This window comes from Phodopus roborovskii, unplaced genomic scaffold (genome assembly GCF_943737965.1).
Source record: "Phodopus roborovskii unplaced genomic scaffold, PHOROB, whole genome shotgun sequence".
In the NCBI taxonomy this organism is placed as follows: Eukaryota; Metazoa; Chordata; class Mammalia; order Rodentia; family Cricetidae; genus Phodopus; species Phodopus roborovskii.
The window spans coordinates 15,491,185-15,518,771 of NW_026126541.1; the positions used below are offsets into that span (position 1 = coordinate 15,491,185).

The following is a 27,587-nucleotide window of genomic DNA, read 5'->3' on the forward strand; positions in this document are numbered from 1 at the left end:
AGAGCGATGCCTCCCAGATGGAACTTTAGTGATTAAAGAGCACCGTGCACTGATTCCTTCCTGTGTGAGAGGCCATGTTCCAATATTTCATTTGCCCTGTTCTCCCAGGACCCCGCTTTGCAGGTGGTCATAGGCCATCTATTTTATAAATGGCAAGTCAGAGATTTGAGCTCCAGTGGACTAATCCAAGGGCCCACACCCTCAACTACTCGGCTCTACTGCTTCCAGAGACAGACTTTCAAATGTGCAGACTCATAAGCTCCTACATCCCACACCTAGTAGTCCATTCTTAGATGGAGGCTAGGAGGCCTCTGAGGTCCACACTCCTCCCCAGGATGAGGGGGTAACAACACGTGTTGGAGCCAGCTGCTGAGCATATGTAAACACGGGATCTCCAAGACTGTCCCCATGAAATCCTGCCCGCTGGCTTGAAGCAGACTGCCCTGCCAGCTTTGGAATTGTTTCCTCCAGGAACAGCAGGCTGCCTCCACCCACATCCCCCCAGCCTGGTCATATCATTGGTTTGCTCAAAGAGTCTTCGTCGTGAAAAGTTAAGTGTTTGCACACACTTTCTCTGTGCATATACAAATCAGCATGGATTGTTCCACTCCGGAGTCTACAAAACATACTTATTTCCTAGTATGGAATTTGTAAGGCAGGTGGGGAATGTTTCAGACTGCCCACTGAGCCAATAACCACTGGGGAGGGGTGGACTCTGCCAATGACTTCACACTTCGAGGCTATCATTCTTACTTTCTTACAACAAACAAACAACTATATTTGCTTCAGCAAAGAATATTCCATCCAACAAATGCAGGTAATTGCTTCATCTCAGGTCTCTGAGCACTGCCTGTGTTGGGCATGTATCCCTGGCTTGGCCCTGAGGCAAGCCAGCTGGAGACTTTTCCTAGCAAGTGAGATGCCATAGATCACCCAGGAAGCTGTTACCTCTCCTGAAGTCTACTCCAGGGAACTTGGTAGTCCTTACGATTGGAGGTTGAGATTTACTTTCGCCTCACACAAGGACCCTCGGAAATTCTGCCTCAGCCTCCCCAGTGACCACTTTGAGGCCTTCATGCACACCCTCCCTTTGCAGGCTCTGCTTCTGCCCTTTGTGTGGTTCAGAGGTGTTGCCCAGGCTCGCTCACGGGCTCTGTGGGTTTTAGTTTGAACAATAAGAATATCAGTGAGGCGAGTCAAGCCATTCTTTACAGCTGAGAACAGGCCTTTCCACTCCAGCTAGAGCAGGACACAGCTAGACCACACAGGTTTTTGGTTATAAGAGATCTTCCCAGATGTTGTCAAGAGAGAGACAAGGAGAGGGGGTGGTGCCCGTGTAGCCCAGGCTCACATCTTAAACTCAATATATATGTAGCTCAGGCTTGCCTTGTACTTTTTTGATTGTTTGTTTTTGAGATGGGTTTCTCTGAGTAACAGTCCTGAAATTTGCTTTCTAGACCAGGCTGGCCTCAAACTCACAGAGATCCACCTGCCTCTGCCCTCCGAGAACTGGGATTGTAGGGATGCTCAGCTGGAAGTTCTACTTAAGCTCCAAGAATGAGAACCCTACCAGAAAGCTTGCAAAAGAGTGTCCTCAGATGACAGCCCTGGAACTGTCTGCATCAGACTCCCCTGGGACATTTGCTAAAATGTAAATCCCTCCGTCTCTCCTTGGTCTTCCTGAATTGGAATTTCTGAACTCTACAGTCTGAGAAGATGAGCTCAAGGGGTGTGAGTGAAGCCCCTGCAGGGCCGGGCGGGGCGGGGAGTCAGTAGATGCTCTTAGTTCATGAAGATGGCTCCTTAGTCATACTTCAGGCCACATTTCTCACCATCTGGTAACCAAGCCAACAGTCACCAAAATTCCAGAAGCTATCCTTTCCTTTGCAGAGACTAAACTCTAGGTTAAAAATAAAAACATTTCAAAACAGTTCTTGTGCTTCCCAGGATGATCAAATCCCAGTGGCTTTTTAGATACTATGCAATTTACTGCAACAACTTAGCCTTCTGAGACTGACATTGAGGGCGAAAGTCCTTTCGCTGTGTGAACCTGGGAGCCCAGGCCAGACACAATTTACCAGGTTAGATGGGCCATGGGGCTGGCCCAAGGGGGCAATAGTGATAGTTTATATGATGAATGGCAAGCATATGGGTTGATTTAACGTCAAGATATGCATAGGTTTAAAAATTAAGGGGCAATGTGTTTAACTAACCATTTGGAAACCAGTCTGCAGTGCATGCCAAGCCAGAGCGTGACCAGACTCCTTTCCTCTTCTCACTGGCCTTGCCCTCATCTGTCAGGGCTTCCGCTAAAGCTGGGGTCTACCAGCTCTTCACCCCATGGTCCTGCTGGGAGAGTCTGGTGGCTCAGGGACTGCCTACTGTAATGGCAAATTGGTACTGCTATAGGCTCACCACTGTAGTGTATCTCTTCCTCTGAGCCAGTCCATCCTGCCTACCGCTCCATACACATTCCCACACCCCTCTGTAAGCAGAAGGAAGCCTGCAGGAATATTGGGCTCTCTAGCGACTGCCTGGCCTAGCTGCCTCTAGCCCTTGTCACCTCAGCCACTCAGGGATTCAAAAACCAATCTATCAGCCTCTGTCCTGAAAGACTAGGATGGAGATAAACACTGCCTTTGCTTACTGCTTCAGACAGGGGAAAGCCAGGGTTTCTCAGCCTCACTTTCAGAATCTTCCCCACTCAGCACCCCCCCCAAGCTTTCCAGTCAATCTCCTCCATTCCCCTCTCCCCCTCAGGGCACAGCACAGATCTGACTGAAAACCTTTCTTTGCTTATCCAGCTCATACTGAATCCTCCATAGACTCAGTTAGTCCAGCAAAGGCAAATGTCATAATAATTTTTTTACCACCTACTAACAAACAAGGCCAGCTATAATGGAAGAGCTTGACTATTAAGTTATGAATAGTATTGGAACAGAAGAATCTTAAGGGCCCTGTGTGCTAACATATGTCCTATATGTTCCAGGCATTGTGTTAAGTGCTTTATATGGACTTTCAAATTTAATGTAGTGATCCACACCACTCCTGCACCCAGGAGGCAGAGGCAGAGGCAGAGGCAGGCAAATCTCGGTGAGTTTGAGGCCAGCCTGGTCTACACAGCAAGCTTCAGGAGAGTCGGAACTATATAGAGAGACCTTGTCTAAAAAATAATAATAATAATAATAATAAAATAAAATTCAAGTCTTGTAAGAATCTATTAAGCTTATTACCTCTGTTCTTTAATGTAGACACTGAGGCTCAGAAATATTAGCTAACTTGCCTAAGGTCACACAGCATTTCTGGAACAGAGCCAAAATTTAAATGTGGGTGTCTCACTCTAGAACCCACTCCACTAACCACTTGGTAGGAAAAGTTAGTCTTATCAAGAACAAATGTTAAGACCTATCCAAGGCTAGGCCTCACTAGAAGAGCTCCATAGCATAGCAGTGAGAGTCATAATTATCATTTGTTTTAAAGATTTTACACGTATTTGCGTGTGGAGAGAGGATCAGTTGCCAGAGTAAGTTATCCCTTCTCACCAGTCTCTGGTTTTTACTAGCGTGTGGGCATTGAACTTGGGTCATCAGTACCTTCAACCACTGAACCACCTTGCTGGCCCCTATGATTTATTTTGTATTCGCTATAGACGTTGTACACAATGCACTTTCTCATTCAAATCCGAACCACGGCTCTATCAAATCGGTGTGATTTCTAGTCTATCTTAGAGTCAACAGCATGGCTAAGCAACTCACCCAAGGTCACATTCTTAATATCACATTGCTTTGGATCCAGGCCTGTGACTTCAATATCTGAGCGCTAGGTAATATAATCTCCTCTGGAAATCTCTGTATTAATAACCCTTTGTGTCTATTAGCCATTTGAGCATGAACAATTTTCTTAGTCTTTTCACATACACGATTTGGACAACTGAGCAAACATCTGTAGACAACTAGCAGAGGTTGCGTGTGGCTGTGATTTGAAACATGCTCTCCTCTCCCATGCAAGTGCCATAGGTTATTTGATAAACATCATGTCTGTGTTACAAAGGAACCACAATTTGCAAATCATGTACACAATCCCACGATGATCCTGCACATAGATGTTTCTCTGCTTCCACACTTTAGAAACTATTTCTGTGATGAGCACATCTTTATATTCATATCTGTTCTAATGCAGTGATCTGAGATTTATAACAGTGAATACACATATCAAAAGCTACTTCATGAATATCTGCCAAGTTATTCCTGTTTCTGTTAAACACGTTAAGCCACAGCGAAAACCATCGATGTTCCCTTCTCAGGGTGTTTGAGACTCTCACATCACAATCTTGTTTTTATATTGGTCCGTGTGGTGGTATCGATGTGCATAAATGTGCATTTGTATACCTGTGTATCTCCCTGTCTGTGGCCAGAATGAGGTGGGGGTGGGGGATGTGGAAATGAGAGAATTATTAAATGCCAAGTAGATGTGCAATAAATTCCATTGATTTTATAAACTCCAACTTGTCTTCAGTCTCCTTCCATTCTTTATCCTGGGGGCATTGCAACAAAAACCTATTTTAAATACCTTGGCCTCCCCCTCATCCCCTCCCCAAAAAAGTGTCAATATTTTATTTGGATTTTTAACTTCACTCCATAACAGTTGTTTGACCTCCTGACTCGTGCAAGTCACATAAATTCTGGGACTTTATTCAGGAGCCATGTTCCTGCTATTGAATAAGCAATTTGGGAGGGTGAATTAATGACTTGTGCTGTTGCTGGAAAGTCCCTGAAGAAATATTAAAATTGCTTGCAGACTGAATCGATACTCAGTGAACACCCAGCAAGAGACGGCTTCAGCTCAGAATGGCCACAGAGGCAGGAGTCAGAGGGGAATTCCTGCACCCAGCTTGGAGAGAGCCCCCCAGCCCCCACCTTTCCCCTTCATCCCTAGAGCGCTGTCATTTTCCATAACATCGAGGTCTTATTAAACCCCAACCAGGATAGAGCTGATTTGTCCTGTCTCAGGGAGCAGGCTCTGGGGACAGTTTACTCTTTTAGTGGCAACCAGAGCCTGGAGGCCTTATCAGAGGCGATGGTCTAGATACACCCACTTGCTGGATAGGGGGCGGTGCTGAGTCCTGGCAGCTGCACTGTGCTTAGGGTCACTGTGGCTGTGACTAAAGTCTTCAGGGTGTGCTGAGGGCTGGGTGTTTCAATGCTGACTCTATCTTTGTATGTTTTACCAATGCTTATCACTGCTCCAAGGGCCACCTAATTTCAGCCTTTGTATGTATGGGTGGCCTGTGGGATGGAGAGTTTGAATTGCGTTATGGGTTAGCGCGTGTGGCATTGTGAGGCCACATCCCGGCAACCAGCCTCAGGTTTGTTTTGGTTTGTGGTATTGTATCGAGGTGACTGCACTTCCTGTAACACTGAGTTAGAGGAATTTGAGCATTGTTTGGTGGCAGTGTCTGTTTCTGCTTTGAATTACTGTGTTCATTGATCATATCTGCATCTCTTTATTCATAATGTATGTCTCAGAGATTAGGTTAATGGGTGTCTCCTTGGTGATGTGGGCTGAGTAATGATGCTGGATCTGGGGGGTGGTTGTGTGATTCAGTAATTGCTTTAATGGCCTTCTTATAGTTGTGGGTGAGAGGGCCAATCCTTTGCTTTTTTATTTATTTATTTTTTTCACACCTTACTCTGGTCTGGTCATTTGCACTGCTTCTTTCCAGAGGGAAAATTCCAGAGATGCAGGACAAATAACCTCTTGATGACAAAGTTTACATTTCTATTGGCTGGAAGAGTTCTGACTTAACCACACTGGTTCAGCGCTGGGTGTCACCTTCCCTGCATCTGCCTAATCTAGAGAGTGAATAATCCCCAAGGCTGAGCACCATCCCAGTATAGAATCTAGATCCTGGCTGGGGATAGGGAGGGTAGGTAGAAGTAAAGTTCCCAGTCCCAGTGGGAACAACACTGTGACCTCTGTCTCCCAGAGTCCCTGTTCCTTGCTACTCTGTCATTTCCTTGAAGCATCTTCTCCCCTACCATTCCCACATGAGATGGTCCAGGGGCAGACAAGTGTCACGGAAGAATTACCTTCCACTAGGGCATAGGATGCATGTTCTCATCTTGTAAGTAAATAGATGAAATGTCTATAGGACCAGAGACTGAGGGGAGATTAGTTACTTCTGCATTTCCCTTGGTCCAAAGTAGACAAGAACTGTGGTGTAGCAGATAAGCACATGGGCACCAGCACCAGGACTGCATGGGTTCAAATCCTGGGTCTGCTACTTAGTCTGTGACCTTGAACAAGTTATTTGACTTCTCTCTACTCCAGTTACCTCGACTATAAGCATTGCTGTAAAGCCCTGTGGGGTTGTTCATCAGGCTTAAATCAACTAATACATGTAACTTACTTAAACTGCTCTACTGTAGCAAGGCCTGGTTGGCTATGAGTGTGGTGACGGTGACTATAAGAATTTACTGGGTAAAACAGCCACGAGACTGTCCAAATACAAACATATGTGCGAGTATGCTAATGCACATAAAATCGAAAGATCGACCAAGGTGTGTATGTGTGTTTTAAGAAAAGAAATATAAAAATTGCAGTTGAGTAGAATGGAGTGGTGGGAGCTCTCTTCCCATGTTGTTTGGGCAGTGCAGGAACTGAGGGGTGGCAATGGCAACAGCTAGCTCTGGAAGGAAAGGAAGATGCCGGCCCTTATGTGGGTTTGCTCTTAACGAACTGAGGGTGAGTTAGCCACCACGATTTCAACTTAGCTGGCTTTAAACTTTTCCTGGGGCTAGGGATATAACTCAGTGTTAGAGCAAGTTCCTCGTGTACACAAAGCCCTAGTCTCAAACCCCAGGACTGAGTTACTTCTATAATATAAAAAACAAGGACCTTTCACAACAAAAATTGACTGTTAGATATCCAGAAAGAGACTGGAAAGACAAAGCATTTAAGAGCACATGCTGTTCTTGCCGAAGGCCTGACTTCTCAGCACCCCTGTCTGGCTGTTCAGTTATTGCTTGTAACTCCAGCTACAGGGAACCCAACTGCTCTGGCCACCGGGGACACATACTCATGCGCACATACTCATACCCACTCACATACACACACACATAATAAAAGATAAAAGAAACCTTCGGATATCTGATAAGAATGGGCAGGCACTTGAATGTGGCTCTCTGAGGTTCGCTGAACTGAAGGAGGTCACTGAGCCAAAGACAGAAAGCACGCAGCAGGCTTCAGCCTCATTTCATGGGGTCTCTCATAAGGGTGAGAGGCAGGACACCCCGAGTTAGGACAGAGTAAATAGAAAACCTATTATTATGGTTGCTTTGGACCACTGCACCAAATAGACTAAGTCCAAAGTAATTTTATTTCCTAAAATCTTTCCTTAAAATACTTTTCCCTGGCAGTGCTAGTAACAACAGTGGTTACGGGACCCTCGTCCTCTAGGAAACACCTGGACACAAAGAACAATGCTTGGCAGGTCTGGTTGAGTTTGTCCACTATTTGCTTGCTCCTCTCTTTCCTTCTTTGTCTTATCTCCATTTTCTTTCTTCTTTTCCCTCCTCTTCCTGCCTGCCTGCCTGCCTCCCTTTTTTCTCCCCATTTAAGCACCAGGAGAACCCTTCAAAACTATCACATGAAGATTCCCCCCCCACACACACACACATCATTTCATTTATCTCTTTAAAGAATTACAAATGCAAAGAAGCACAGCTTGTGAAAAGGCCATGGAGCCTGGAAAATGCCAAGCTTCAACTCCTCCGGCAACATCAAGCTTATCCCGGAGAGCAGCAGGCCTGTACAGAGAGCGTGCAGGCAGGCATGCTCACATGTATACAGGATGGGCTTTCAAAGTGGACAAAGGGGCAGTTACTTGACTGGCTCTATTTAGTGGTCAGACACCTGAGGCACAGAGATTCTCCACCTCCTGGAAAACACACAGTCAACTCCTGAATTCGTCTGGGTTCGCAGGACACCATGTCTCTCACGGACACTCATGATACTCAACCCTGCTTGTAGACTGTCCCTCTGGCTCTTTAAGCTTCCTTCCTTCGTTCTTCCCTTCCTTCTTTCCTTCCTCCCTTCCTTCCTTCCTTCCTTCGTTCTTCCCTTCCTTCCTTCCTTCCTTCCTTCATGTCTTTCTCTCTCTCTCTCTCTCTCTCTCTCTCTCTCTCTCTCTCTCTCTCTCTCTTTCTTTCAGTTTTTCTTTCCTTGTTTGCTTTTTAGATAAGGTTTCTCCATAGAGCCCAAGCTATGGCCCTTAATTCAGGCTCTTACTGCCCCAGCCTCCTGAGTGCTGGAGTTACAGATGTAAAGCCAAGACTCCTAACCCTTCAGACATTTTTACTTAAAATACTTCAGTGCTCATACTCATACAAACCAGAAGACACACATACCGGCACAGACTAAAACTAGAAAAGCATACTTGATTATTACTATTGCAATAAGAACAGTAACATTTATTGATCCCTTAATATTGGCTAGTTACATTTCTAAGTAGATTTATGGGGGCGCTCTTTAACCCTCATGAGAGCTTATCCCTACCCTATAAGACTAGAGAAACTGAGGTACAGAGAGGACATGAGATTAGCCAGATTCGAAATATGGGCAATTTCTCCTTGGAGCCTATCTCTTGCATTGTGCCATGGAGCTTTATGTAACTTGCGTGGCACATAGGAAGTGCTTAGTGAGACATTTCTGAATGGATGAATGAAATGATGAATGAATGAATGGTCACATCTATTAAGGACCTTTCGGGAGGCAGATTCCCTAGTAGAAGCCAGGCCTAATGGACAGCCGAAGGTTATTTGGATAAAGCCTCTTCCAGTGTGTCCAATGGCTACGCTTGTCCAGACCCTAACTGCTGCCACCACTGTGCCTGGTCCAGGCTCCCTTTAAATTAGAAATCAGACCCAAGTGCATCCTAGATGCTTTCTAGAATATTTTCCGCTGAAATAAGTGTCTCCCGAGGTTCTGGTTCTGTGCCTGAATGAAACCCAAGAAATCCAATCCACGAGGTGGACATGCTAAGTCGCCAGATCTTTGGCATCTTAGGAACAACTGACATAGATGATTGACTAAAGTTCTTGATTCTCATCCAGATGTTTGGGCGTTGCCATGGTCATTAACCTGCTTGTCAGCAAGTGCTCGTGCATTCCCAAGACACAAGTGAACACTAAAGAGGAAAACAATAGCCCAGAATAAAACGGACTAAGGAGGACAGGGGTAACAGTTGTTTGCAAAATCAGTCAACCAGACGGTGTTCCAGGAACGGGCTGCTGCCTTGGAGAACCATTAGAACGTGGATCCAGTTCACAAGAGACTCTTGGGCTTAAAGACCTTTGAAGACCCTCATGCGGCTGAATCCTCGATTGTCTGCAGAACTATACCAATCAGATCCCTGCACAGGGAGCCAGTGGATCAATCCAGAATCCAGCACAGTGAGCAGCTGCCTGCCCATTGCCAGGCCAGCCCACCCTCTCTGCACTGTCAGGGTGCCTTGGGCCTGTGCACTCAGGCACACGGGATCCCCACCTGCTGTGGGTCCAGGCTGTAGATTTTGCAAAGCTTGGTATAAATCTGGTTTGTGACTTTGTACATGAGCCCCTATTTGTGATTTAACACTCTGCCTTTTCTCATCTCTCCTACCTCTATTTCCTTTCTCGCTCGCGTTTTAATGCTATTTACAACTTCCTTACTCATGGAGCACCATAGCTATTTTTCAGTGTCTCTAACTGATATACCCAAATGATTTTTCTTACCTAGGTTTTTCTCTCCTCTCAACTTAATTTATGTTTTAGTAAGCAGGAACTTCATATCACTCCATTCAATAGTATTAAGGGTTACTGCTTCCATCAAAGGGATCATGGCACTAAAAGACTCATCTTGAGAGCCATTTGTTTACTCTTATGAGCAACTAGCTCTCCCTATGTGTAAGAGGTTGTGTGCGTGCGTGCGTGCATACACAATGTCCTTTGAGATGTGTGCCTCTATGCTCCACTACCCTGTGTCAATGCCACTTGGTTTTGGCAGGAAAGACCCAGCAAAACTGTGATGTGGACAGTAGCTGACTCTCCAAGTGCTGGAGATAAAGCCAGACCGTAGGCCCTCCCTGTTGACATCATTGAGTTCTTATAAGAACAGGCTTCTATATGCCTGATGGGATTATTTCCTCCAAATCCTCCCTCCCACACCTCTTTTTGCCTCAGTTGCAAAGAAGGCTTATGATGACATTATTCACAAGCAAGTATGTCTGTCTGAAGTTTTTTTTTTTTTTTTTTTTTTTTTTTTTTTTTTTGGAGGGGGAAGGGAGCTCCTATTCTTATAGAAGGTTAGAAAAACAAGAAAACACTTTCCTCCATTACTGGGTTATCTATTGCCTCTTCTCCTCTTTAATTCATTCTGTAATTTCTCCTCAAGTCCAATTGTATTTGACTTTGAACTCTGACCTTTTCTTTCGCAGCAGAAATTTGTTGTACAGTGGACAGCACCTGCAGAGCAGTGACCTAGCCTGACAGGGTTAGAGACCAGAAGTCAGAGGGGCCAGACCATCACTCGACTCCTGGAAATAAATCCCTTTGTATTTGCATTTTAATTTTCCACATAAACAAAGGCTCAGAGTACTCGCTTGGGCAGCATCACTGGACGAATTTAATTAGAAATGAAAAGTTTATAGGGCCCTCTTTAATGCGATTAATGCTCAGTTAACATTTATCTCATCCGTATGCCGGAATCGCCTTTTCTGAGCAGCCACCAGCCATGAAATGAATTTCCCTCAACTTTTTTGTACCTACCCTGAGAGGCCTTCTCTTAAGGAGTCTGTGTGGCCTTCCAGAGTCTCCCTAGGGTCAGGAGTGGGAGGGAGAAATGGGTGTGGGGGAAGAAGCAGATGTTACGTGGCAGGCAGGAGGTAGGAGAGTGTGACCCCCATTTCTAGGCTAGAGCCAGAGCTGTATCCTCTGCAGGAGGCCAGACACCAGCCCAGAAGGCCTCATAGCTGCCGACTTCAGCCTCTTTCTGTGGCCCCAAATGAGGCCTGAGGCAGGGCCAACTGGTATCAAGTCTCTCCTGCTGCCTCTTCCCTCTCACCTGGGAGTTCGCCAGGGTTTCTCTCCAAGGGCCATGGTGTAAGGAACCTCCACCCCTCTGCCTTTCTCAGAGGCCAGACGGTCACAGTAAGTGGAAGTCTGCCTGCCCTTCTTAGAAAAGCAGAGGCCAGTGGGGAACGCGATACCTCCATTGGTCCCTGGAGGAAAGGTGGCCTTCCTTATCTTATCAACTTCTCTTCACTCTTCAATTAGAATCACTGAGATTGGTCTCTCTCCTACCCATCATCTAAGGGGAGGGGGGAGAAGGGGAAGGGCAGATGATTGCAGATAACCATCCTGACCTTTGGTCTCATCCATCCACAGGCCGCCTCTGAGGTCACCCGTAAGGACAACCAGTGCCGTGGCCACACACAGGTGACACACTTCCAACAGAGAAAACGTGCACTGGTAGCACATGAACCCACACTCCCAGATCCAGGCGTGCTCACACATGGTGTCAGAACCCTTTGTAGACCTGATCTGATACCTATTGATCACTAGGACATCTATTGTCCCTTTGAACCCTTGCTCTCTGGATAGCATTCAGCAACATTCCAAACACGCAGACTATCCAAGTGATGGCAGGGATTCTTTCCTTGGGACCAAACAGTCCAGCCAGCCAGCAGCTTTTCTGAATAAAGAAACCACCAGCTCCCAGTTTGACAAGCCTGACTTCCGAGAGATCGCAGGGATACTAGGCCAGCCTTCCAGGCTGTGAAAGCCAGGCTTAGTTAGAAACCACCAGCCTACATGTTGTCTAAAACAGCCACACGTGGCCCCCAGGCCAGCTCTATCAGCCTCTCTCAGGATATGATGAGCCTTGGGAGTAAGACAAAAGCTGGCAGCATAAGGGACAAAATGAGATGCCTGAGGCTGACTATCTCAGTGACCCATCAGACCCAACAGTGCCTGCAAGGCTCCTGAGTTCCTTCCCTTGCCTGACACATGTGGACTGAGCATTTGGACCCCCCTGCCCTCCCCCCCAAAATTTCCAGGGCTAAGACGGAGCACCAGAATCAGGAAAGGTACCCTAGGACTAACTAGATGTTGGCTAAGACGGAGCACCAGAATCAGGAAAGGTACCCTAGGACTAACTAGATGTTATGTGTTTGACCTCTGGGGCCCCCTGGTTGTCCCTTTATGCCCTGTTCTCTCTCAGGTCATTACACCCTTCCTTGTATTTCTCCTCTGTGCCTGCAAGGTGAATACTGCTCCCTTTGCAGCCAGCTGCCCTGCTGTATACCCTGCCAGGAGCCGCCTGGCATGTTCCCCCAGCTTCCTCTGCTCTCAGGCCACTGCAGGGGGAGCTCACCATGGTCAGACAGAACTAAAGCCAAGCATGGCGGGAAGTCTAGAGCAATGTGGCCTTAAGCGCCAGGCAGCAGGGCAGAGGGCTCCATTGTAGAGCCCCGAGGGCAGGGGCCACTCTGCTTTCTTCTTGGCCGCTCTCGTGCTTTTCTAGGGCCTGCCGATGACAGCCACAGTCACTGCCGGGGAGATGCAGTATGCTGAGGGGCAGGCGGCCACAGCCATGTTTATGTTCCCATAGCTCTGAGAAAGGACAACGACAGACACGTGACCTTGAGAATTTGCCTGCAAAGTCACTTCCTTTGCCCTGCCCTCAAGTCGGAAACGGCTCCCCAGCTGGTGTCTCCTTTGTCAACTCTGGGCTCCTCAGAATGCCACCAGACTACTCTGGGCACCGGGTCTCTAACCATAACTAAGATGCTCCAGAGGACCCAATGTCCCTTATTTAGATTACGACACCCTATCCCCTTGCACTGTCTGTGCAGCCTCTCACCTCCTCCATCACTCCTGTGGTCTACATCATATTTGCATCACTCAGGAGGAGTTCTGTCATCTCCCATGACATCCCCCAGAAACTTCTGTACCAAGGTGCAAGGGAAATGTTGGTCCCCTCACACTTGCCCTGGGGTTGTCACTCTTTCCTAATGTAGAGGTCAGTGTGTGGAGCTGCCCAGACCAGAGGCTGCCGACTGCCGGCCAAGATAAAAGCGGACCCAGCGTGTGCTTTATTTGGCTAGCACAAAGCTCTTAAAATTTGTCTATTGGGGTCCTGCAAGATGGCCCAGTAGGTAAAGGCACTTGCCATGCAAGCCTGAAAACCCAACTTCAATTGCTAGAACCCGCACGTGGGAGGAGGGGCTGGGGAGATGCCTCAGGGGTTAAAGGGTTTGCCATGCAAGTGTGAGGACCAGAGAATTGAGATTCCCAGAACCCACAGAAATGTTGAGTAGGAGCTGTGGCCCACTTGTATCTTCAGCCTCAGAAGGCAGAGAGAGGATCCCCAGAGCAAGCTGACTAGCAAGACCAGTCATATTGGCAAGCTCTGGGTTTGATTGACAGACCTTTCCTCGATGAATAAGATGGAAACTATGGAGGATGTTTCCTGACATTAACCTTTGGCCTACACACACACACACACACACACACACACACACACACACTCCATGCACAAAAATGGGGAGGTAGCATAAAAAGGATACAGTCAATTCCCAAAAGTTGTCTTCAGACCTCTTCATGCTCACATGTCCACATACAAACAATAATAGAGGTAAAAACTGTCTCTGTGTCAATGTCTGTAGGTTGGGCCCCCGTGCTCCGGGCGTAGCCTGCTATCCATGCACGTTTTCTGTCCTGAAGACACTGGTGTGTGACCTCTGGAACTCCATGCATTCCCGTCATTGACTTCAGTGCCCTGCTCTCCTTACTCTTGCATCCAGGGCCAAGCTCTCTGGAGTAGATGACCATGGCACTCCTGATCCTTTTCTCTCTGTCCCTCTCTCAACACATTGTCTCTCAAAAAACACAAGATTTCCATGGCTTGAAAATAAGTTGTGAATGAACTTGGCTAGACCACCCCTCCCATCTGCCCCACCCCTCTACACGCCTTCCTTCCTTACCCGGCATTCCTGAGGACGGGGGACCCTACTCTTTCTCAAGTCAGTCCATTTTCCTCTCTTCTCATGCGCCAGCAGCTCCCTTGCTTAGTCCTCTAAGGAGTTCCCAAGTCTTTAATACTGAGCCCTGTCTGGCTTCAAAACTTTCTCCAGTTCTACCGTGTATTTAATTTCTCATCTAGAACCCTTGTTCCCTAGTACCTAGGAAGGATCTAGAAACTGGGTCTGGGCCCAACACAGAGAAAGCTGTGTTCATAATTGTGTACTACTGCTACTGCCATGCTTCATGCTGGGTACCCTGACCTGAGGTTCCCTGGACCACAGTGTGTGTGTGTGAGTGTGTGTGAGTGTGTGAGTGTGTGAGTGTGTGTGTGTGAGTGTGTGTGTGAGTGTGTGTGTGAGTGAATGTGTGTGTGTGAGTGAGTGTGTGTGTGTGAGTGTGTGTGTGTGTGAGTGTGTGTGTGTGTGTGAGTGTGTGTGTGTGTGTGAGTGTGTGTGTGTGAGTGTGTGTGTGTGTGAGTGTGTGTGTGTGTGAGTGTGTGTGTGTGTGAGTGTGTGTGAGTGTGTGTGAGTGTGTGTGAATGTGTGAGTAAGTGTGTGTGTGAGTGTGTGTGTGTGAGTGTGTGTGTGAGTGTGTGAGTGTGTGAGTGTGTGTGTGAGTGTGTGAGTGTGTGTGTGTGAGTGTGTGTGTGTGAGTGTGTGTGTGTGTGAGTGTGTGTGTGTGAGTGTGTGTGTGTGAGTGTGTGTGTGAGTGTGTGTGTGTGAGTGTGTGTGTGTGAGTGTGTGTGTGAGTGTGTGTGTGTGAGTGTGTGAGTGTGAGTGTGTGAGTGTGTGTGTGTGTGAGTGTGTGTGTGAGTGTGTGTGTGTGAGTGTGTGAGTGTGTGTGTGTGAGTGTGTGAGTAAATGTGTGTGTGTGAGTGTGTGTGCGAATGTGTGAATGTGTGAGTGTGTGTGAGTGTGTGTGTGAGTGTGTGTGAGTGTGTGTGTGTGAGTGTGTGTGTGAGTGTGTGTGTGTGAGTGTGTGAGTGTGTGTGTGTGTGAGTAAATGTGTGTGTGTGTGAGTGTGTGTGTGAATGTGAATGTGTGAGTGTGTGTGAGTGTGTGTGTGTGAGTGTGAGTGTGTGTGTGAATGTGTGAATGTGTGAGTGTGTGTGAGTGTGTGTGTGAGTGTGTGTGTGTGAGTGAATGTGTGTGAGTGAATGTGTGTGTGAGTGTGTGTGAGTGTGTGTGAGTGTGTGTGAGAGAGTGTGTATGAGTGTGTGAGTGTGTGTGTGTGTGTGTGTGTATGTGTATGTGTGTGTGCGCTTTGTTTGCTTGTTTGAGACAGGGTCTCATTCTACAGACCAGGCGATCCTTGAACTTACGGAGATCTGCCTGCCTCTGCTGTGATCAAAGGTATGTACCTCCATGCCTGGTGTGGATCACAGTTTTGAAGAAAATTATGTGTGTGGAAGAACGTCATCTTGGCAACTGACGTGGCTGGTCCCTACCTAGTCCTGTCTACAGGTTTGGGACGGAGTCAAAGTGAGTGTGAACGTACGATCACAGAGGCTCCCATCACAAAGGTGACGCCATAGCAGCAAGACTCTCATATGGGGTAACTGGACTTAAGGAGTATTGTAATACAGACAGAAATTGATGGAAAACATGCCCCCGGGTTCTCTAAGTTGTGAAACGGAACCACCTTTAGTCCAACTCTATGACTGTCACCCACTTCAGGCAGCAACCCAAATGACTGGCTGTGGTGATATTTTGTTTGTGTTGTAACAAATTCAGCTTGCCTGAAGATCAGAGTGCAGAGCTAGCCACACTAGTCAATCATAGAGGCCAGGGAGTGGTGGCACATGCCTTTAATCCCAGCAGCCACACTAGTTAGCCATGGAAACTGGCCGGTGGTGCTGCACGTCTTTAATCCCAGCAGCCACACTAGTTAGCCATGGAAGCTGGCCGGTGGTGCTGCACGCCTTTAATCCCAGCAGCCACACTAGTTAGCCATGGAAGCTGGCCGGTGGTGCTGCACGCCTTTAATCCCAGCAGCCACACTAGTTAGCCATGGAAGCTGGCCGGTGGTGCTGCACGCCTTTAATCCCAGCACTAGAGAGGAATGTAAGGCGGGTGGAGACCGGAGTGCAGTGTACTCAGTCTGCAGGCACAGAAGACAGGAACCCCCAGCCTTGGTAGAGGTAAGAACTCTCTAGTGGTTGGCTGTTGTGCGTTTCTGATCTTCAGGCAAGTTTTATTTGTTAGATCATAAACAAAATATCAACCACAACTGATTTGTGATTAACCACGGACAAGGTGCCCAGCCTTGTCCTGTAGCGACAGGTCACATACCAGGGACTGTTTCCTTTGTTCTCTTGACCTCAGAGTCCTGGACCTAAGAGTAGATTCGGGTGCACAAGCACACACAATCCCCCACACGGAAGATAACCTTTACTCCTCTGTGCCATTGTGCATACATTCTAACTATACCTTGATAGCATCAAACCCAAAAATGTGACCCACCAGAGAAAATCATCTGTGCCCAGTGGCAGCAGACAATTCCAGAAGACAACTTCTCTCCAACTAGTGTTTCCCTAGTTGGGTACTGGCTGAGAGACACCAGTCTTCGGGTTTCAGGAGCCCTTCTCCCTTCTCTGGGGACTTCACTGACCGTAGATGCCTCTACCTTGTGCACCTGAGCTATGGACACCTGGCCTGATGGGGAAGGAGGTATGAAAAGACACACCCACAACACTAATCTAGAAAATTAGCAGGTCAGATGGACATGAAAAGTGGCTCCTCAATGTACACATTCTCCTCTTAATGGGGGAACTGCCAGATAGCGTCAAGATACTTCCCTGAGTACCAAGACCCTGCAGAGTAGCCAGGTCTGCAGCTTTGGAAGCTGGGAGTGGACAATGGGCCCCTGGATTAGTGTTCCTTCACCAGCCCTTCTGAGAAGACTGAGAAGCAGGGCCTCCATTCCCTATAAGCTCATGAGAACCCTCTCTCCGGAGTTCAGGCTTTGGAGAGAATGATTCATCTCTGCTGTTTACCACTACTGCTTTTCTGTCTAAAGCTGTGATGGCCTAGTCCTCAAATCTATCCCATCATGTTGGTGATCCAGCCACCCTCTGAGGGTCACAAACCCATTCCCCAGCCACCTAGAAGACATGTTCCCACCACCACAGCATTCAATGTTGTCTCTGCTTCCTGGGGTTGACTGCACAGCAATGCCTTGCCTGTGCCAGGAAGCACACACAACCCTGCCTTCCCAGTCTCTCCTTCTCCAGGAACTCCTGCTTCTCTTCTTAAGGAGGCTGCTCCTGCCTGGCACCATCTCCACTTGGCTAATCTCCCCTTGTGGCCCCTCTATTGAACTGTTGTGTTGTCCATTTCCCTGTGACAAGGGCTCTGGTTACAGAGTTATTGATTGGTTTCATGCAGACAGATGGGCCCTTCCTGGCTCCCATCGAAATCCCTGGCTGTATGGGCTGATTGTTGCCTCTCAGGGTATAGGATTGCATCAGAGACCACCCTCCACGCAGTCTCCTTTGCCCGGGCTGTGGATGGTAATAAATGGAGTCAGCCTGAGCGATAATAAAAGCAATCCAGTAGGGTTACCTGTGCAGACACATGATTTATGCCTCTTCATATTTGATGTGATTGTTTTATTGAGTTCTAAGAACAGTTGGAACTTGATTTGCTTATTTTGGGGTTCCCCCTCTCATTTTCTCGTCACATCATCTTCTAAACCCAACCTGGAGTTTTTCTTAAGATAACACCTCATCTTTACTTCTCAGAAGTAGCCAGCTGAGGCAGGAACTCAAGGCAACCAACCACTGAAAAGCCACAAGCCAACCAGCAGGGAATAGTCAGGATCAGAAGCCCATTACAACCCTCCAAATTCCATCCCAGAACCCTCATGGTAGAAGGAGACAAGCATTCCCCCACACGTTTTCCTCTGACCTGCATCCAAGTGCTGTGCTAGGTGTGCCCCAAACACACACACACACACACACACACACACACACTCAATAGTAAATAAAAATTTGAAACATTAAAAACACAAGAAACAAGTCAGCAACCATGCCTGTGTCCCGTGCCTATCTGAGTATGGGTGACCAGAACAGCAGAGACTCCCTCTAGGAAAAATGGGCGAGCATGTCTTTGAGACAGAGACCACAGGGAAGACACTACTTGCAGCCCCTCTTGGAGAGGCCTAGAGCCCCAGGATAATTCTCTGTCCTTATTTTTCTCACTCCTCTTTGGGATGAAGCCTTTGTCTTAACTCACTGGCTCACCCTGACTTTTTGCCTGTCACCAACAGTGGTGACAGACAAACATCTGTGAAGATCTAGAGATGTGGCAAGCAATGCCACCTCTCTGCCCTAGCTCCCATGCCAAGCCTGGTCCAAGAGTCAAATCTAAGTGATCTAGATCTGAGTTTCAGAGGCAGAAACAGATGTGTTGGTCTAGGGTGTGTCTCCAGAATTCCCATGGCTGTGATTAGATTAGGGATTAGATTAGGAATTAGATTAGGGATAGACCGATGCCCACTGCCAGACCAATGACAGGCACCCGAGAACTAGACCTCAGGGACACTGGAGTGATACAAACTAGCATTACTTAACACAGCAGGGGGTCTGCAGCCTTCTTAAAGCCAGTACTGCCACTGCAAGGAGGGACATGTGCACTTCAAGCCAAACAGGGAAGGAATACAGCAGTGGTGGGTGATTGGTGAACCCCAAGAGTCCACTGCAAAGATATCTAAGGGTACAGAATCCTTGACCCCAAAAAGTGTTGACTAACCTCAAGAAATTCATCAGTCAGTTCAGAGATCACACCCAGAGAGTCTTCAGCAGCCCTAGACTCCAGCTGGAGTTCCTGCTGTTCTCTCAAAGAAGTGGTCCCTACCCAACAGTCCAACCTGATGACTCAAGTGGATATCAGGAAAATCCTTCCTGCTTCATCAATAACTCAACCAGATGAGGCAACTTCCCTCCTCTTTCGGTACATGGATTTTCATCTCTCCCCTGCCTATAGATAATTTCCCATGCCCGGTTTCAATCTAAGAGTACCTGTTTACAAACACTGTACCTACTACTGGTACCACACAAGCTGAAGAGCTGGCAAAACCACCCTCAACTGTAAGTGGCCCAGTATTTATAACGATTCAAAAAAATTCCATGACCTGGTCAGAGCTGAGATTTTAGCCAATGGTCTCTGGGTGTGGATGCTCTCTACCACACCTTTGGCCTAGAGAGGCATTTCTATGAGGATTCTCCAGGGGAGAACTCAGGTTGGATAGCCAGTGCTTTGTTGTGGCAGGACCAGAGAATGCCAAAACCATTTTTAAAGCATGAAAAGCAATTTCGTTTATAGCCATAACAGCATATTTCCAGTGTGGCGACAGCATCTGTTTGGGGGAGGAGAAGATGGAAACCTTTGGCTCAGGTGGGTGAGCAGGTGTAGACTTCCTTTCCTGTCAATGCTGGCTCCTGAGCACCCTTACTCAACACGTGTGTGTGTGTGTGTGTGTGTGTGTGTGTGTGTGTGTTTGTGTATCAACAATAACATCAATACAGGTAGACACCCTACCATCCCCCAAGCTCCAGACTCAGGAACTCCTCACTTCCCAGTGCACACCACTCTATCCACAGGGAAATCTCCTGCTCCTTCCTACAGTGAGTGAGAATTCTCAGAACAGAAAGGCCCAGCACCTGCAGGAATGCCACACCTTTATCAGGCATTTGCAAGAATCACAGCTCCAGAATACCCGCAGGAATGATATTGATGATTGGAGTGCCCAAATGTGTTCCAGTGACATACCAGGAAGCCCCAAACAGTTTGTCCAAAGTATCAACCATGGGATGATTCCTCCCGAAGCAAAATTAACAACAGCCTGATAGAGCCTGTTGACAAATTAAGCTTTGAAGGCCAACTGCAGAGCCAGGGCTGCCCATGTTGCTGGTTGGTGGCTTCCCTGCTCCTATGTTCATGCTCCAACCACCTTCAGCAACACAGACCCAGCAATGCCGCTTTTTCCATACCCAGAGCCTGTGTGTACCTCAGGTAACAGGACCCTGTGTCCAGCGGCCTCTGTGACAGTCAGAGTGGTTGAGCTCAGGCCATTCTTTCCCCAATGCTCATTTCATGGACAGCCAGCTAGTCTACTTTCTTCCAATTTGGTAGGTACACCTTCAGACCTCTGGAGTTTTATGTTAGGGTCATTTGTCCTCTGTACTCTAGGACTTTTTAAGGATGAAACATCCTCAAACTTGTGCCTAAACCAGCTTTAAAAATAGTCCTGCCATCCGTGGATATGTTGGAGAGGGGACAGACAGGGAGGGGATGCTAGGCAAGGCTGCCACCACACCCCTCCCAAATAAAGCAAATCACTGTAACTCTATGTGTCTCGGACTCTTCCAAAGCTTGCAATGCCTATCACAGACAATAAGCGTATCTCCAAAACAGTACCCTGGGCACCGCTACCCAGCCTAGTGATAGTATTCCTCATCTCAGACACTCTTGACTCAGCCAGTGACCTCCCAAGACCTTAGCTCTAATTCACCACAAGGACCACCAGCTGGTCTAGAGGCAAAGTCTCTGGGCAGCTCAGGAAAAAAAAGAAAGAAAGAAAGCAAAAAAGAAAGAAAGGAAAGGAAAGGAAGAAAGGAAAGGAAAGGAAAAGAGAAAGAAAAAAGGAGAAAAAAGTATTGTTCCCTTTCTTCCCATCTGCCCCAGCACCCAAGCTTCCCCAGCCCCCTGACTTTTAAATGCAAAGCACTTATTGCTTTCTCAAACCACTCAGTGTTTTTCTCCAGCTCTCTTGGAAAGTGTCTAAATGTCAAACAGCCACACATTTCCAGTACCTAGCTGAGCCAGGCCCAGGGACCTGGAGAGTTTCGGAGGGTGTATAATTAGCCGATCAGTATTATGTTGCCCTGTTCATAACTGAATAACCATTTTAATACAGATGGCACACACTGGGATAATTTCTGGGGTCGCCTTGCAGTACGTTACAGCACGAGCGTGGCAGAGGGAATCTTCTTTAGCCAAGGTACATTCTACCAGCTAATTCTACCTGCTGTTTTCAGGATGATTTGGGATAATTCCATATCATTTGCAAAATATTAAAAAAAGATAGGTGATGCTAGTTGCCGAAAGAAACACCATCTGAATTATTAGTTGTCCTGATAATGGGCCTATGAAGAGTACAAAGAATAACAGAGTATGAAACTCTAACTATCTTCTCATTGGGGGTGTCTTAGGATGGGGGGACCTGCTTCTGGCTGCAGTGTGATTTTTGCTGTCCTGACTCTCTGCACACGGTGGCCAGGCTGTAACAGTTCTGCAGCAATGGAGCCAGTTTGGGACCCTGGGATTTAGTGCTGCCTGAGTGTTCTGTAGTCACCCCAGATTGATAACCTGACACACACTGGCTGGGTGGGGGACATCTGCATAAAGCATGACCCTGTGATCTGGGACTTAAGAGACCTAAGTCTCCTGCAAGTTGCAGTTGAACTGACTAGAACCTATATGGTCCCAGGGTCTGAACATCAGTACAGAAAAGATTTCAGCCTCAAGATAGGCACGTTTGATGGTGAGGGCATCTCCCAGGAGTCAGCCGCAGGCACCCAGCTCTCACCCCCTGCCTAGCATCCCACTCCTTGTCCAGCTCCTCTACTCTCTGCCAAGTCCTGGCTGGTGGCTGGCATCTGCTCTGTAGACCTGGATGCCAGTACTTCTCGACCGGAAATTTGTGTGGAGCTGGCTAGCAAGACCTGGGCTCCTGGGAGGCAAGCTTTGTGGGAGTTGGCTGAAAGGGTAAGGGAGTCAGGATTCTGGCTGCCCCTGGGGAAGGGTACATGACTTTAGAAAGAAAAGTCTGTTTGGTTGCGGTGAATAGACAGTGGTCATTTTAAAAGCTTTGCTGTGGGCTGTGATTGTCTCTAGATCCCGAGGCGGGTAATCTTGGAGTCTTAATTACCACAAACACTTGGATTCATTTCCAGGACACCGGCGGGAGAAGCCTGGCAGGGAAAACCCGGCTCTGAATTGGAAAGAGCCCTGTCTGTCTGTCTGTCTATTTCTGCCTCTCAGGTCCATTTTCCTTGCTCAAAGACTTCAGGCTGGGAGCTAGAAGGAAGGATAGAAGCTGGACAGAGCAAAGATGGGCCCTGGGAGATGGCCCAACAGGCAGGAGTAGGGAACTGAAGCCCTGGCCTTCAGGTCCAGGGAAGCTTTGCTCACCTGTTGATGGATGAGACGCTGGGAACTGTGTCATTGTCGCAGATGCCCTCAGCTAGCAGCCGGTCTCTGATCTCCCAGGCGAACATAGTCGGGTTCTGCCGCTTGTATTCAGCAATCTTGTCCACCACTTTGGGCGTTGCCACCTTGGGCTTGGAGCCACCAATCACTCCAGGCTTGATGCTGCCAGTCTCGTAGTACCTGGGCCAGGAAGGCCGTCGGGGTCAGCAAGAAGCCGGTGGTAGCAAGGGCAGGGGGGCTGCAAGCTCCAGAGCTGCTAAGCCGCTCTCCCTCCCTAGGCATCAGCGTGAAGGGAAAAAGGCCCTGTGTGGCTGAGCAGACTCCAGAAGGTGCTTGACTAGGGCGGGAAATGGGCACAGTAGCTGGGCTCTGACAGTGGCTAGAGCAGGCACCCAGAGTGGAAGGAAGTCTGGCTTGGGAAACAGAAAAGGACCCATGCTGGGAGAACTAATCCCATCCGGTCCCTATGGAACGCGGACCCTCCTTTAGCTTTCCAAATGCTGCATGTTCCCATCTTGGGAACCCCATCTTCCAACCCCACTCACATTAATTAGCTGGAAAAATCCCTCTTTTTCTGAGTGTAGCTGTCTACCTCGGAGGGTCACTGGGTAGACTGTACTCCACCCTCACTCCAAGGCCCAGCCTTGTATCAAAAGGGGCAGCCAGTCCTTTAGATCCCTTCAAGTCCGGACCTTCATTCCTGCCTGACATCTCAACTTTTGACTAAAGCCTCGGCTGGGAAGGGAGGCAGCACCGGGCCCTCACCTGCCCAGGATTTTGCTGACACAGCCATGGCTGACCCGCAGCTGCCGGGAGATGTCACAGGGCCGCACACCCTGGTGGGCCAGCTCCACGATGCGCTGCCTCACCACGTCGGGTAGGGGTCGGCCGTTCACAAACACCCCCCCAAGCTGGTTCACACCCCCGTGCCCTGCTGGGGAGAGACAAGAAAAAAACACAACACCCCACACACAGCAGGGACCGGCCATTAGTCAGGGTCCGAGGCCGCCACGTGCGAAGGGAGCAGGCAGGGCTAAGGGGCATATCCCGGGAGAAAGGTGGCTTGGTGGGCATGCAAGATAGAGGAGGGTTAGAGCCCAGAACCCGGTTAGATCCCAGATCCCGGTTAGCTGTAAGAGCCCACCTCTCAGACTAGTGCGCTGTAAAGGGGAACGTGCAGGACGAGTAGAGAAGCCAGGAGAGCGAACAGAAGCGGAAAAAAGAGGGGGAAATAAAGGACTAGGGGGAAATAATGTCAATAGGGATGAAAGTAGGGTGGGGGAAGGGAAGGACAGGGCCAGGGACACAGGGACACTGCTGCCGACTAGGAACCCGCCTGCGCCGCAGGCTAGGCGCCGCTTGGGCATCACAAGGGCTTGGAGCCAGATGATTTTGGAGGGCCGGGGTCCTCTTGACTCAGAAGGACTAAGTCAAACGCACCCCTTTGCATCTTCGCTGCCTAGCTCTCCCCTTGTATCTATTTTTTAATTGTAATTGTACGGTCTCCTCGTTCCCTGTTTTTCCATTTTGTTTTTATCGGGAGTTCTTTCTTCCCTTTATGGGGTCTTCTGGTATTTTGAACCATATTTCTCCCCTGAATCCCTAATGTCTAAGGTTTTGAAATCCAGGTGGAGAAGGAACGGCAGGTGATTCGGAATTTGCTGCGCTCAGAGATGAGAGGCGGTTACAAGTCTCTCTCTTCCCGGCAGCCGCTGAAGACCGCGGGCTGCTGGGGTTCTCTTGCCTACCACGCTGCTCCCGGCTGCCCCTCCCCACCAGGAGCCTCCCCAACCCCAGGTGGCATGGTAGGGACGGCACCTGCGGGCTAGCACTCGGACACTCGGCGTTGCAGTCTAAGCCAGTTCGGGACCCTCTGACCTCTCATTCCTCGGCAGCTGCCCAGAAAACCCAACAGTAAGGGCGGATGTTCCACCGGCTAGAGCCCTTGGTTTCCAGTCCCACTAAGTGGGGGCTCCCAATCTGGAAACCGAGAAGGCCACCGGGTGCCAGGCTCGAGGCCGCCGCCGATTGCCCCATTTTCCGCGGCCTAAAGCAGCCTAGAAACCCTGCACCCAGAGCGATTAACCTACAGCTGCAGTTACTCAGCAATCTGAGGCAGAGACTTCCAGCCGCAGAGCCAGGCCAGACAAGGTCGGCAGCCTGCAGCCACTGCCTCATGGCCTCAAGCGAGCTTCGGAGAAAGCGGGCACACCTCGTGCCGGCTTCACCTCTCCCCCATCTCATTCCGGGGAGACCAATACAAGCTTGGGAGAAGCCCCTGGACAGAGGCCTCTAGTCGAGAGGTTCCTGGAGGCCAGGACCTTCTTGTCTTACAGTCCCCTCCATCCCTATAGTCTCCCACCCTTGGTCCCACTATTCTCCCCTTTCCCCTCCCTATAAACCCGGACCATCAATAATTTAGGCCCCGGGAGAACTCGCGTTACCGGTATGAAAAGGCGGCAGCTGCGGGCAGATTAAAGATGAATAATTCAGCCTCACCGGGCTCCGGGCCCGGCCCCTCTGCCCCAATATCTGGGATGGGGATTGCAACCCGGCACCGCTGGGGTTCAGGGCCGATGGTCCGCGGAGGATCCGCGCTGAATCAGGCCTGGAATACGCTACTGCCGAAGGCTCCAACCCGGCCTGAAGCTGCTCGCCCGCCACTCAGCCGCCTCGCCGGCCCGCCCCGCGCAGTGCCCATCTCCTTTCCTTCGACCACCTTCTGCTGGCTTTGCTCCCCTTTTGGTTTCAAACTGGTTCGCTGAAATTGGCCCTGTCTGGCGCGTCCCGGAAGCAATCCTCAAAAAACACTGAGCGAGGCAGTGGCAGCAGGGGCCTTGGCGAACCGGCCCGGTATAAGGACTGTTTATTCCCTTCGAGAAAGAGCTAGGCTTCCGGGCTGGTTGAGACACCCACAGTGGCCCCAAGTCCCTAGCTTGGATTTCCTTTACCTAGAAATTATTTTAGGAAACTATATTTTATTCCAGGAGTTGTTTTTTGTTTGTTTTTGTTTTTTAATCGTCCCATAAAGTTAAACGTGTGCTTAGGAAATAAATAAACAAAACACGACTCTCTCTTATTGGATCATATTTTAAAGCCCAGATCAAGGCTAGGTCTAAAAAGTTAACCTTGTTGAAAGTTACAAATTATCTTTAATTATTAATCTATAGATGGGAAGGGCTTTTCTACTTGGAATATTATTTATCTTTTTAAGCAAAGGAAAATACCAGACAACTAGTTTTCCAAGTTAAAAACGTGGCGTGAATTAGCTAAATTCACAATTCATCGAGATATTTTCCCTGTTTCCTATTTTTCTATGTATCCCCCCATAACACCCTTTTAATTTTCTTTCCTTGATTTCCCCCCTCTTGATCTCATCCCCTTTTCTTTCCCCTCAGCTTTAGCATTTGCCTTCCTTTTGTTCTTTCCCTCTCATTTTTCCAGTCTTGCTGACCCCCCTGGTCAGGGCGCTGGCTGTATGGTCCTCAACAGAGAGTGGAGGCAGGCAAGGAAGTCTCCAGAATGCAGAGCATCCAGGAGCTGGCTTGGGAGGCTCTACTCCTTGCTTTCTCCCTGACTTTGGTTTCTTCTCAAACCCCCTTATTGTTTTTAGACCGATCACCTCCCTGGGCAAAGTCGACAAAAGCGACCACTTTCTCCTGCCAATCCCATCCACGTCCCTAGCTAGAAGGGAAGGGAGGGAGAAGGGGAGCGGTGAGGATGGAAGAAAGAGGATGGAAATATTTCAAACCGGTCCCCATGAAGCCTTGACTAAGCTGGAAGGAACCAGAGATGCTGTGAGCTGAGACTCAGAAGGGGGTCACACCCCCAGGAGCTTCTACATAGCTGCCCAACTCCAAGGCTGCTCAAGCTAGGAGCCTCCTTCTGATGACCAAACTCTCAAGTTTAAGAAAGGTGAGAGAGAGAGAGAGAGAGAGAGAGAGAGAGAGAGAGAGAGAGAGAGAGAGAGAGAGAGAGAGAGAGAGGAGAGAGAGAGAGACCCCGAAAACTGCCAATTAATCCTCCACCCTCCAGTTCAGTCCAGGGCAAAGGCTAGGGAGTAGCGGGTGGCTGGAACCTGGGCCCAGGGCTATGGATCCCTCGAGGTAAGGAGGGGCAGGTGGAAAGAGCAAAGGCGGGTACAGCGCTACGGAAGGTAGAAAGGCAGACAGAACGCTACGCATGGGGTGGCGAAAAGCAGAAGAGAAAGTGGCTGAAAGGCATGGAAAACACTAGGTAAGAGAAATAGGCAGAACGCGAAAGGGGGGCCCGGGTAAAGCCAGTGTGGCTGGCCTCTGGGAAGGAGACCTGAGCGCAGGGGACCGGGCCGCGCTGGGGCTAGATGGGATTGGAACCGAGACAAGAGCCGGGCGCCGGTACTCACGGTGCATCGCGGAGAAGGGGTCTGCTTTGCAGTGCATATCCATGGGGAGGCAGAGGAGCGGGAGCAGCGCGGCCGCCGCCGCCGTGTCGCCTCTCAAACTCAACTTCAGGACTTGAGGAGAAAAGGAAGGGACGGTGGGGGAGGGAGGGTGAGCGGGCGTCCGGCTACTGCGGGGTACGCGAGGGCGGGGGGCGCCGCGCTGCGCTCCCCGCCGGGACTCCTCCGGGCCCGCCGGGGTTTGCAACCGCAGCGGCTGCAACTTGCCACTGTCGGGGCACGCGGCTGGGCAGTCAGTAAAGCAGCCCCCGGGCGACGGGCTGGGCCAAGGGGCACAGGGGGCGCATGGCTCGCGCGCCAGCTGCGGCCAGAGCTGAGGCCGGGTGGGGAAGAAGGCTCACTCAGCTCCCCTGGAACCCGGTGGTCCGAGAGGCTCTGAACCGAGAGGGCTCAGGACAGGGGCGGCCCGAGGGCGCCGGGAGGGGAGCCGGGCCGCTCCAAGTGCTGGCGAGTTGGCGAAGTTGGCAGAGAAGTAGCAATCCCCGGGATGTCCAAGCCGGCGCCCGCGGGAGGGGAGCGAGCGAGCCGGCCCCCGCCCCCGGAAAAGGCAGGCGCTCGCCGCCGCGGCCGGAGGGCCAGGAGGGAGGGAGGCAGCCTAGGAGCCGAGCGGCGCCCGCAGCGCAGTGCTGGCCCCAGGTGGGTTGCGGCTGCAAGAAGACTCGGCCGGAGACTGGAGCCTGGGCTCCCGGTGTGTGTCTCTCTAAAAGCTGCAAAGCCCCCTCCAGACCCCCTCCTCCTCCCCGCGCCGGGAGATGGATGACTTGTCAGACAAAGGCAATAGATTCCACCACTCTGTGATTCGCCAGCGCCGGAGCCCCGAGCTTCGGCAAGGAGGGCCCCGCGCCTGTCACTCCGGTGCCGGCGAGGGGA

The 27,587-nt window shown here is 49.5% G+C and overlaps 1 protein-coding gene across 15 annotated transcripts in view; it reads right to left on the reverse strand.

Moving 5' to 3' along the window:
- Pax2 (paired box 2) overlaps positions 1 to 27,053 on the reverse strand; it is a 77,441-nt gene extending 50,388 nt beyond the window's left edge. For 2 of the 15 annotated variants that reach the window (XM_051199877.1, XM_051199880.1), the window contains exons 1-3: positions 26,661 to 26,794; positions 23,042 to 23,207; positions 22,259 to 22,456 (exon numbers count right to left, since the gene is read on the reverse strand). In XM_051199877.1, the coding sequence (XP_051055834.1) occupies positions 22,259 to 22,456; positions 23,042 to 23,207; positions 26,661 to 26,703 (407 nt within the window). In that variant the 5' untranslated portion in view covers positions 26,704 to 26,794. Of the gene's footprint in view, positions 1 to 22,258; positions 22,457 to 23,041; positions 23,343 to 26,660 lie in introns of those variants that run through there. The other 13 variants (XM_051199888.1, XM_051199883.1, XM_051199882.1 and 10 more) reach the window with 13 other exon arrangements.
- Between the last annotated feature and the right edge of the window lie 534 nt (positions 27,054 to 27,587).